Source organism: Tetranychus urticae, chromosome 3 (genome assembly GCF_039701765.1).
Source record: "Tetranychus urticae isolate SD_2017Ah chromosome 3, NJAU_TeUrti_SD_1.0, whole genome shotgun sequence".
NCBI classification, from domain to species: domain Eukaryota; kingdom Metazoa; phylum Arthropoda; class Arachnida; order Trombidiformes; family Tetranychidae; genus Tetranychus; species Tetranychus urticae.
This window is the reverse complement of record NC_142960.1, coordinates 6,973,600-6,985,551: the sequence shown is the minus strand read 5'-3', so window position 1 is coordinate 6,985,551 and position 11,952 is coordinate 6,973,600. Positions and strand designations below refer to the sequence as shown.

At 32.3% G+C, this 11,952-nt stretch overlaps 2 protein-coding genes across 2 annotated transcripts; both read left to right on the top strand.

The window, feature by feature from the left end:
- Positions 1-2,746: 2,746 nt before the first annotated feature.
- LOC107367129 (uncharacterized) lies at positions 2,747-6,305 on the top strand. The gene is made up of 3 exons (XM_015934815.3): positions 2,747-3,798; positions 3,919-4,033; positions 5,747-6,305. The coding sequence occupies exons 1-3, from the start codon at positions 3,054-3,056 to the stop codon at positions 5,994-5,996; spliced, it is 1,110 nt and encodes a 369-aa protein (XP_015790301.1). The 5' UTR covers positions 2,747-3,053; the 3' UTR covers positions 5,997-6,305.
- Positions 6,306-6,774: 469 nt separating this feature from the next.
- LOC107366907 (homeobox protein engrailed-1-B-like) lies at positions 6,775-8,107 on the top strand. Its single transcript, XM_015934551.3, has 3 exons — positions 6,775-7,260; positions 7,343-7,457; positions 7,538-8,107. The coding sequence occupies exons 1-3, from the start codon at positions 6,906-6,908 to the stop codon at positions 7,767-7,769; spliced, it is 702 nt and encodes a 233-aa protein (XP_015790037.1). The 5' UTR covers positions 6,775-6,905; the 3' UTR covers positions 7,770-8,107.
- Positions 8,108-11,952: the final 3,845 nt, after the last annotated feature.

Genomic DNA, 11,952 nt, shown 5'->3' with positions numbered 1-11,952 from the left:
AGAATAATAATGAGAGAGAGAAAGATATGAAGATGAGCAAAGAAAAGAAGAAGGATGATGAAAAAGATATTCAATTGACAATAAGATGATAAACATAACATGTTTATGTATCTATTTATCGTTGACTGTGCAAAAAGAAAGACATTAAAGGTTATTATTGGACGAAGAAGAAGAAGCAACGGCGACAATGATGATAATGATAATAAATATATCTACATGAATACATCAGTGTAAATGAAAGCAAACACGGACTAAATACTGGCAATGAAAATGGACGGACAAAAAAACACGAATCCACAAAAGAGTAACCAAAATGTTGAACAACGGAGGAGCAAATTTTTATCGCCATTGTAAGAGAAAGAGAAAGAGAGAGAGAAAAGTGCGCTAAAAAGATGATAGAGATGAAGACGAGGAAGACAGGAAAAGATGAAAAGGTGAACGTTGAATAGGAAGAATCATGAAAAGAAGATCATCTCTCTGTGGGGCTTTTTGCTCTCTTTGCTCTTCTTCTTCTTCTTCTTGTGTCTCCCTTTGCACCCGAAATCATCATAATCATCATCTTGACAGTGACTATCTTTTTGTTTGGTGGACCAACAAAGAAGCTCCAAAATATTTATTACAATGTAACCTTTCTGTGTGTGTGTGTGTGTGTTTGGCCCACCTAGGGTTACTTGTATTTAGTTAAATAAAAGGAGACAGATAAATAAATAACAAAACATAAACAAGAAGAAGAAGAAGATGAGGATGAGAAAGGTAAGGTTAAAGGTTACAGGGTGAATATATGTGAAGGGCGATACTAAAGGTAACCCTTAAATATATATCTCTTTGGTTACCCTTTTATTTTTGGCCAGCTTTTTGAGTCCTTAATTTTGTGACTTGCAGGGCCAATTATTTGGTATCGTCAGTTTCACAGTTGAAATTGGGTGAACACAAAAAGTCAACCAGCAAACAAACAATGATAATGATTATCATGATGGTCAATGGTTTCTCTTGGTCAGTCTCTTCTTTTGCTTTTCTTATTCTTCTTCTTCGTCTTTTTACCCTTCAAAAGTCAAAACTCAATTCGTTCAGGTTTATTGCACATTTATAATCACAATGATAATCATTTTTCATTTGAGCCATTATTTTTTGAATAATTATTTGTGTGCCAAACATTTTTACCTGCTTTTTTACCTTCACTTTTCTTTCACTTTTTCAATTTTCTCAGAATTTTCTGTGTAAAGTTTTATTGGACATTTGGTTCATCTTTTTTCAGCTTCATTTTGTGTTGAATATTTTGATGATTTTGTTGTTTCGCTGCTTTACGCTATATAAGCTATCAATCTGAAAATTACAGTGAATTGTGATAATTATTTTTCAGATTTCTTCTTCTTTTTCTTGATCCTTTTGCTACCTTTCTTTGTTTTTGCTTAAAACATTCAACATGTTCTAATGTCTATTTTAATACTTGTAATGAAAGGTTTCAATTTTAACGATGCTCAAAGGTATTGCAAGTGATATGGTTTAGAGTAGGAAAATGAATGTAGGATGAAAAATCGTAAAGTTGAGTTTTTTATTTATTGTTTAACAATTATCTTTATTGTTAACATGATAATCATGGTAATGATTGACGAGGTTTTATGGGAGAAACTAAGATGCTCATTGCAATCAATTGAATTAACATAATTGAATTGTAAAATTATTTGTAAACGAATGGTCAACTTGGCTACATTTGATGGGAGGAAAGTGAATGCTTGGGTTGAAAAAAATCTCAACTTATAGACTTGCAGTTGAGTTTTCATTTTACGCGTAAAAAGGTCTTTCGTAAGTATCCTCTGATGCAATGAAAGTAAGTTACGTAGGTTGATAATTTGTTTCACGGATGGCCTAGGATTGTGGTAAAGAAATGGTGAAAATGATGAAAGTGAAGATGAGAAAGCAAAAGATGAAAATACCGATGACGAAGGAAAATGAAAATTGTTTGTAAGTATGCTCATAGAGGAGCTAATTTGATGCTACAAAAGTGATACACTTAGGTTAACAAAATTTGTTCCTTATGGTCTAATCACTCTAGGATTTTGTCAAAGAAATGTCAAAACAAAAGATGAAAATGAGAAAAATTTTGCTTGTGAAAAGTACCCTCATAGAGAAGGCAATTTGATGCCACGAAAGTGACTTTCTTAGGTTAACAAAATATCTTGCTTAGGGTGCTAATCAGACTAAGGTTTATGGGAAAAGTGATGAAGTTGATAAGAAAATTAAACATGAAAAGATGAAAAAATTGAAATGAAGGCGAAGATGAAAATGATAAATTATTTTTCTGGTGAAAAGTTAGCTCGAAAGTTTAATGAAATTGGTTGAATCGGCAAAATTGACTGACCATACCTGGTTGACAGAATAAATGAAGATACAAATGAAGATGAATTTTTTCGGTTAAATTATATCATTTCTGACCTTCAAGTGAAAGTAAAAGATAATAATATTATAATACAACAATTTTGTTTATCATAATAAAAGTAATAATTATGATGATGAAGATGATGATGATAAAAAAAAACAAGTTGAAATTTTCACTTTTCAAGATGATGATATTATTATTTTTGAAAGAGAAAAGGATGAAGATGGAAATGAATATGAAGATAAATTGGTGAACCAATGGGAGAATGCACATTGAAAAAGAAAGAGAAGAAAGAGAAACTTGTAATAGAGTCAATTACGCATGAGAAGTTTATCTCTTTCTCTCTCTTTCTCTCTTTCTCTCTTCTGTTTCTCATCATCATCATAATCATCTTGGTATAAACTTTTCTTCTTCCAACAAGTAAAATAAGCAAAAAGTGGGTTGGAGGTTTACGTGAAGGTTGTTCCTCTTTTGCCTGTTTTCCCTCTCATCATCCTCATCATCATCATCTTACCTTTTACACTGTTTACTTGTGTTCAAATCATATTGAGTTGTTTTCATGTCTCAACACTGTACTGGTGACACTTTCAACGTAAAACACCGTTTGAACCTTTTTTTAGTCTAAATTGTGATTGTTTCACAGGTTCAAATTGATTCCTTGGTTTCATTACCAAACATGGTTTCAGCCGTATTTTCAACCACCAATCCAATCAAAAGTTTAAAATTTTCCATTGCCAACATTTTATCACCTGAATTTGGTAAACAAATTTGCCTACCAAGTTCACACAATGATAAAGATAAAACCAAATTTTCATCCTCATCCACTTGCTCCTCTTCATCTGGATCATCTTTAAAAAGTTCAAAGTGTTTAAGTTCATCTAAATCTCTATCATCTTCACCTTCATCCTGTTCACCGCCAATCTCAACTTCACTCAAATCAAATTCAAAATCGTTGACAAGCTCGTTAACACTGACAACAACGACAAGCAAACAATGTTTACCCTCATCAACGGCAAAAACATCACCTCTCTCGGGTTCAACTGTGCCCTGTATATTTTCACCCATTTCACTTTCATCCTCTTCATCACCACCTTCACCTTCATCTTTTGTTGCACTAAAGGAATCCATTTCCAATACCTTTTTAACCGCAACAACAACAACCACCGTCAACAATGTAAACAAAACCAATCATGTTAATAGTAACAAACGGAGACACAATGATCGTGATAGCCCTGAAAGTGAAAGACCTTCAAGTAATAAAAAAGTTCGCCATTCCTATGAAATCTCTGATTCAGAGTGTTCGTCTAATAGTTCATCATTAAACACCCAAGAAGGAAACAATTTATCTCTTTTATCGTCACCCAACTCATCCTTGCCCGCTTGGGTTTACTGTACTCGATACTCGGATAGACCGTCTTCAGGTGAGAAAAAAATTGCAACCTTTTTTTGCTTCTCTTCTCATTGTTCAAGTTTACCAAACATTCTGAAAGACTTTGAAAACTCATCAAGAAAAATCTTTTTCTTCCATTCACCTTAATCAGGTCCTAGATCAAGAAAGTTAAGAAAAAAGGAGAAAAAGTCTGATGAGAAAAGGCCTCGAACCGCCTTTACCGCCGAACAATTGCAACGATTGAAACAAGAGTTTCAAGATAATAGGTGAGTTTCAATCATTTTCAATATCAACTCATTTCAAAATTTACTTTCAACTTTAAAATCAAAATTAAACTGACCATTAACAGGTTCAAATTGAAGTTCAATCCGATTTTCTCAACCATTAAATTTAAATGCAATATATTTAAATGCATTCTCGTATGAACAGAACCATGAACAAAACCATCGTTTAAATGACCAAAACTCACTTTGATAAGACAAAAACTCTCGAGGCAAATACAATGCTGCTACTCAATTAGTTATGTAAAGAGGATCATCACTGCTTGTTCTATCAATTTCCATTTTCCCTGTAGATTTATAGCCAAATATAAAAAATTGACGGTTTTCTGTCCGTACACCACACTAACCCTTTAAACAAGCAAAACTTTATAAGGTTTTACAATAAGGTTCGGGATAAAAAAAGATTTTAGCTTTTCTTTTATTTTAGTCAATGTTAAGGTGCAGAGTTTCATTTGTTTGGTTAATTTAATCACACCATATTAATATAAAGGTCCAATATTGAATTAATTGAATAGCGCTATTCAGATAACTTTCTGTGAAAATTTATCATCGTTAAGACGAACATATCTCTGGTTTTTTATGGATAACCTCATTGTTTTTTTTTTACTTTGATCGAGTCGACCCAGTATGACATTTCCAACAGTTTTGAATTAATTAAGAAGTTAGTTTCTGTTTAGAGCTGTAAAACATGTTCAAGTTTTTGTTTGCTCAGAGGACGGTGAATGGACACTATACCTATGTAAGTTAACATATATCAACATGTCACCTTGTAAGAATGTTAACATGTTAACTGCATCAGAAAAGTACACTAGTAGTTGGGGTCGAGTTAAGAAAATCGGAAATTTTTGCATAGCCGCTAACCAGAAATAAAACTACCTTTAAGATCGAATTTAATTTTTCATAGTTTTCCATTGTTTAGTGTCTCTGAAAACTGTATATGCTTGAGAGGGCAAAACCTAAAAATTAACTTATGTCTGACTAGTTACAAATTAACGAAATAATCTATGCACTAAATAAAGAAGCTCTTTAACGCGAGAGTTTTTGTCTTATGAAAGTGAGTTTTTGTTGGTTGTTGTTATGAAAACTCTGTGTCTTTACAGTCGCTCGGTTTTACTCTTTTCAATGTTGGTTTTGTTCATGTGAAATCTGGTTCTATTAAAACGACAATGAAAGTAATTATTATTAGCATTTGGCCAGACTGAATACATAATTGACATGACAAATTGACTGGAACTTGGAATCTAGTGAAAGAAAGAAAATCTATATTTTTCAATTGAAAAGACAATATTGATTTGTCAGATTGTTGGTGGTAAAATTAATATTGTAATTGGTTAAATTTACTATTAATCGATAATGAAAGGTAGAAAAGAATTGAAATTTTCGATGAAACATGAAAAAACGTTGAAAACATCATTTATCAATGAACCTAGTAGAGTGTCATTCAGGAGGAGCTTATTTGAAAAGCTTTCAACCAATAAGAGGAAAGTTTGAAGAGCAACAAAAGACTTTCAAAGTTATCTGTAAATGCCAACTGAAAATGGATGAAAACATGAAAATAAATGATTCAAGTTGTGGTCAATATGAAATGATGATTTCATTTGAATAAAAATTTTGAAAGTTGAAAGTAAATTTGAAAGCATTCATTGATTCGAAGAAAAGTTTACTCATTTTTTGTTGATTTTTTATTTACTTGTTCAGATATTTAACCGAGAAACGTCGTCAAGATTTGGCTCGAGATTTAAAGTTGAACGAGTCACAAATTAAGATTTGGTTCCAGAATAAACGGGCCAAGATTAAGAAGGCCGGTGGTCAACGGAATCCATTGGCTTACCATTTAATGGCTCAAGGGTTGTATAATCATTCCACTGTATCAAAGAACGGTGATGAAAATGATGATGATGATGATGATGATATTGATTATTTGGAAGATGAAAAGCTAAGCAATTAACCAAATTTACCTTAAGTCAAGTCTCAATTCGCTTCTCATCACTTTTGTTCATCTCAATCTCTCATCATTGATTTTCCGATCAACTTCTCAAAATCATTCTTCATTCTTAATTTATTATTATTATTAATATGAATATTATTATCATTATGAATCTATTATTATTATTATTATTCAAGTATTGATTATACTTGTGTAAGTAAATATTGAACTGTTTAAGCAAAAATGTGCTACAAAAAAGTGGAAACACAAAAATGACCAAAAAAACAACAAATCAATCAACACAGAGAAATAAAAAGAAACACAAATTGATTCAATTAAACTGTCCATTCATTTCAATGCCAATTCCTCAATATACAGGTAAGTTGGTGAAACTTTCACATTCCCTGTCCGTTCACCACACTAACCCGGTCCAAGTATTCAATTAATTTAATAGCGTTATTCAGATAAATTTCTGTGAACATTTGTCTTAAGACGAACATATCTCTGGTTTTTTTATGGATAACCTCATTGTTTTTTACTTTAATCAAGTCGGCCCGGTATGACATTTCCAACTGTTTCAATTGATTAATCAATGAATGTAAATTAAGTTAGAAGCTAATTTCAGTTTTTGCTCAAAAAATAAGTGGGGGTGAACGGACACTATAACGTAAAGACAGAGTTTTCATAACAACAAAACCAACGTTCAAATGATCAAAACTCACTTTTATAAGACAAAAACTCTCGCGTTAAAGAGTTGCTCAGTACGTAGATAAGATTTATTGTAACTTTTGACTTTTGCTGTTTTGAGCTCAAACTAACTCTTGTTATAGTCTATGGTGAAGGTTGTCCTGTTCTCCTCTCACCCTCAACCTTATCTTACCTTTTCATTGTTCTGTTGACTTTGTTCGTTGCTTATTTAATCAAACAAACATGGTTTCATCGGTATTCCCACCCACTAACCCAATCAAAAGTTTAAAATTTTCAATTGCCAACATTTTATCACCTGAATTTTGTAAATCGACATTGCTAAATGAAATAAAGACAACAACCAACGTCATCAATGTGAACAATGGAAGCAAAAAACGGAGACACACCGAAAGTGAAAGCTCTGAAAGTGAAACATGTGCAAGGAAAAAAGTTTCCTGTGAAATATCTGATAGCGAATCTTCAAATAGCTCATCATTAAACACCCAAGAAGGAAACAGTTCATCTCTACTATCATCACCCAACTCATCCTTGCCCGCTTGGGTTTACTGTACTCGATACTCGGATAGACCGTCTTCAGGTAAGTGTAGAGATTTTTTCTCTCTTCTTTTTTTGTGATTCTCTTTTTGTTTACATTCTGTATCATCATTCACCTTAATCAGGTCCTAGATCGAGAAAGCTAAGAAAAAAGGAGAAAAAGTCTGATGAGAAAAGGCCTCGAACTGACTTTACCGCTGAACAATTGCAACGATTGAAACAAGAGTTTCAAGATAATAGGTGAGTTTCAATGTTTGCTAATTTGATGCGAGAAAATTTTACTCATTTGTTGGAGTTTTCATCTTTTTTTACATGTTCAGATATTTAACCGAGAAACGTCGTCAAGATTTGGCTCGAGATTTAAAGTTGAACGAGTCACAGATTAAGATTTGGTTCCAAAATAAGCGGGCAAAGATTAAGAAGGCCGGTGGTCAACGGAATCCATTGGCTTACCATTCAATGGCTCAAGGGTTGTATAATCATTCCACTGTACCAAAGCAAGTTGACGAAATCGATGGTGATGATATTGATTATGAAAAGCTAAGAAATTAACCAAATTTACCTTAATTCAAGTCTCAACATCTCATCATTGATTTCCCGATCAACTTCTCAAATCATTATTCTTTATTTTTAATTTATTATTACAATTCATGACGATTAGTTCATCATCACTTCAGTAAATGTTAACTTATGTGATTTACAATCTTCAGTGGAAATTGATTGGAAAAATTAGTGATAACCCTTTTTACATACTCTGCATAACTCTTTATTCAGCAATGCATCAGAATAAAAAGTAATTAACAATCAACGAAATAATCTTGTGTTCTGAATAAAGATGCTCTTTAACGCGAGAGTTTTTGTCTTATTAAAGTGAGTTTTGGTCATTTGAACGCTGGTTGCGCTGGTTTTGTTGCTATGAAAACTTTGTGTGATTTATAAATCTATTGAAATGTTTGATACCGAAATGGGTTTGAACAGAGTTAGTTTTGGGACCATAGGTTCATCGGACAAATTGAAAAATTTTATGATCGATAGTTTTCGATAAAATCACGTTCAAATTGAAACTTGGACTAATTTTTGTCAGTTATGAATTCATAAAACAAAAAAACCAAAAAATTTTTCACCGAAATACATTGCTGCAAAATCATATGGATTCTGTATTTTTTCCGACACCTTGTTTAAACGTGAATTTCTCAGTAACCTGAATTCTGATTAACCTCTGACTATTTTTACATGTAGCAGCTACATTGTAGCTTAATTATGGCTTTCAGACTGTGCAAAAATTTTTCTTAGAATCCTTTCCGTTTAGTTACAATTTTTACACAAAAATTTCATGTTTTGACTTTATATTGTGGAGACTCAAGTATCGATTATACTTGTGCAAGTAAATATTGAACTGTTTAAGCAAAAATGTGCTACAAAAAGGTGAAAACACAAAAATGAACAAGACAACAACAAATCAATCAACACAGAGAAATGAAAAGAAACACAAATTGATTCAATTTGACTGTCCATTCATTGCTGCTTTTCATGTTACAGGTAAGTTGGTTTCTAGTTTACACATTTGATGAATGATTGATGGTTGAGGATTAACATTTGGTAAACATATAAGATTAAGGTCATTAAGAGGTCAGGTTATTGTTTAAATTATTGATCAAGATGATGATCTTTATTGAATGCTACATTCAAGTGTAAGGTTTATGTAAACCTTTTTTTATACTTTTTCTCGTTGCTACTCTTTCCATGTTAACAATCAAGAAATATAATTTATCGATAATGATGATGATGATAATTATCATTGATCAATAAGTTGTTGGAAAGATGAAAAACATTGTCAACTGATACAGTTCAGGATTAAGAAAAGAGAAGAAGAAGAAAGAAAAAAATTAGAACGAAAATAATAGTTTTAATGACAATAATGATAATATTGATGATGCCTGATGATAATCATCATTATTATTACCATTATCATCAATTAGAAACTTAATTAAATCTATCAAGAGACTTTGATTAATCGCTTTATTCCATTATTATTTTCTTTAACTTCTATTCAACCAATCATCAATACTTCTTTAATTGTCATCTTATCCTACTTTTCATCCTTTCATCATTATAATACCCTTTCACCCTTTATCTCATCACTTTGCCCCTTCAGTATAGAAAATTTCATTTCATGTCTATTTTTAACACTTGAATCATGAAAGTTCAGACTTCATCAGATTCGAGATGAAAACTTTGGGTTTACTAATTTTTTCATCGCCTAATCAACTTATCCTAACACAGCTTATTGTCGCAATTGATTTTTAGCTTGACTCTTTATTGATGTCATTGGGTTAACAAGATATCTTGAAATGAAAAGTCAACCCAAAACATTATCTTAAGAGTGATTTGATTGCAAGACAAACATTGCTCGTCGAGTGTAATGTTAGCTGTTGGACCGAGGTGAGTTTATTGAATTGATTGGTTTCAATGTTTCAGTCAATATCAAGCTATTTTACAAAGATTGCATCTTTGAAATTGATTAAAATCATTGAATTTATAAACTTAATTCATTCAATTTTCGGAAACTTTTTTCCCACTATAAGGCATTTTCAGTTGTCTTGTTTTGCCTCTTGCTATTTCATTTCAATTTGATTCAATTTTGTGAACAGTTGAGGGTAAAATTGTGACAAGGTTATTTCAATTTCTAATGAGATTTTCAAACTTTGTAACCAACATTGACAGGTTAATTTAGATTTAACTAAGTTCATTTATTCATCATCATTATCTGTTTCATTTTGCTCCCAATCCACCAGTCAGGGTGAATGAAGAAAGGCAAAAAGATGAGCATAAAAATGAAAAGGTATTTTATCGTTTTAACTAACATTCATTGAGCCAGGTAAGCCAGAGACTAGCCAAGGAAAAGTTTGTACAAACTAAAGCAACAGTATAAATCAAAGATGACTTAACAGATAAAATAATTTTCCTGCCTTTTCATGTTCACATTTATAGACTTTCATAGGCTGTCCACCAAAATGGTAACCGTAAAGGTTGACGCTCTGCCGATGGCCCAAGGTTCAATGTAGGTGCTACAATAACTAAACTTTGATCTGTTAATTAATCAGTTTCAATGTATACAGATTTTGTACTCTCGACTCATTCCAATATCACTCCAACAATGTTTCAACGTTCAATTGAGTGGGCAAGCGTTTTGGCCAAAAAGATGAAATGCTAAACAAACTTTATCTTTTGATGATCAATTTGATTGTGAAGATGATGATGAGAAACAAATTTATTTTTACCATTTTCATCTCTTGTAATCTGATACTCAATGGTGGTGACAATTGAAACTAGTTTCCTTCATCATGATAATTCACTTTAAGATGCAAACTTGCATGATTGATTAAGAGCCATGAAGGAAGAAATGTAATCATTTGAATTTGAAAAGGAAACATTTCATTGGATGAAATTGAATTATCACCAGAGATTAATTACTCAATTCAGTTAGTGAATAGTGCAAGTTATCAGTTAATCAAGAGAATTGTTTTTTTCTCGAGGATTATCATTATGATTACATGTTAATAACTGAGCGACGTAATTTCAATTGGCTCAATTAGGAATTGCAGGCAAGAAAACATTGAAATGAAAAGTGCTCAGAAGAAAAGGAAGAAAATAGGAAAGAGAAGAAGAAGAAAAAAGATAGAATTTAGTTTTTCTCTTTTTTTCACACGCAAACACTAATCATCCAATTCTCTGGTTCATATTATCATTATTAATAATATTATTATTACATTTTTTCTGGTTCAACATTTTGTCTGTTAACAGGTAATAATAACTGGTTCTAGAGAGGCTCAGGGTGAGGTTCTCACTCTCATCTCTCACTATTAACCAGGGGTTGGATGAAGGTAGGAAAAGGTGGGGGAAACCAAAAAATGAACTCAGTCTGGTTATCATTTTGGATGTGCAAAAAGACCAGGTAAAAGGGCAGCTGAAAACAAAAGGTATAACCTAAGTGAGTTGAGCGAAACAAAAAAGGTAACAATCAAATTGCTTTCATACTAAAGTTGCCTTTCGTTTTTTTTCCTCTCTCTCTCTTGGCTTACCTTTTGCCTTATAGAACTGTGATGAGCAAAAAAACTAGACATTGATAATGATTAGGAGGATACACAGCGCCTTAGGCAAGCCAACAATGGAGCCTTGAGCATTCATATTCACCCATCTAGAGTTGAACAACGAAATGGACCCAAGGGTGCTACAGAGAGCAAAAGAAGAGAAGAAAAGTTGCAAAAATTGATTGCTATTTTTGATTCTTTTTACTTCTATTTTTTTATCTTCTTCTCTCTTCTTCTCTTTTTCACCAAATTACCTTGACCCTTGAATACAAAACCGCAAGGTCATCATCATTACTCTTGACCATTGGAGGTTCAGCATATTGTCTAGTTATCCAGTCAACAATCAATCGACCTCATTATGCGTTTTTTTATCGCTCACATAATAAAACAATAATTGGGTGAACAAATGATGGACAAAAGTGGTGATGAAAAGAGCCGCGATCCAATTGAACAAGACGATGCTTTTTATAGTTCACATCGGGTTATTTTTCATCGTTATTGTAAAATGTTCCCTGTCCGTTCAACAAAAACCCACGACCAGAGAAATTTTTTAGTTCTACAAATGTTTCCGTTTTATATGCCTCTAAAAGTCTATTAGGTCACAACTCGTAACTTTAATTCAATTATCTAGCTTTACTTTACCC

Coding starts and splice junctions, on each gene's coding strand:
- LOC107366907 (XM_015934551.3), top strand. CDS start 6,906: ATGGTTTCATCGGTATTCCCACCCACTAACCCAATCAAAAGTTTAAAA. Junction 7,261..7,342: donor CTCGGATAGACCGTCTTCAG/GTAAGTGTAGAG, acceptor CACCTTAATCAG/GTCCTAGATCGAGAAAGCTA. Junction 7,458..7,537: donor CAAGAGTTTCAAGATAATAG/GTGAGTTTCAAT, acceptor TTACATGTTCAG/ATATTTAACCGAGAAACGTC.
- LOC107367129 (XM_015934815.3), top strand. CDS start 3,054: ATGGTTTCAGCCGTATTTTCAACCACCAATCCAATCAAAAGTTTAAAA. Junction 3,799..3,918: donor CTCGGATAGACCGTCTTCAG/GTGAGAAAAAAA, acceptor CACCTTAATCAG/GTCCTAGATCAAGAAAGTTA. Junction 4,034..5,746: donor CAAGAGTTTCAAGATAATAG/GTGAGTTTCAAT, acceptor TTACTTGTTCAG/ATATTTAACCGAGAAACGTC.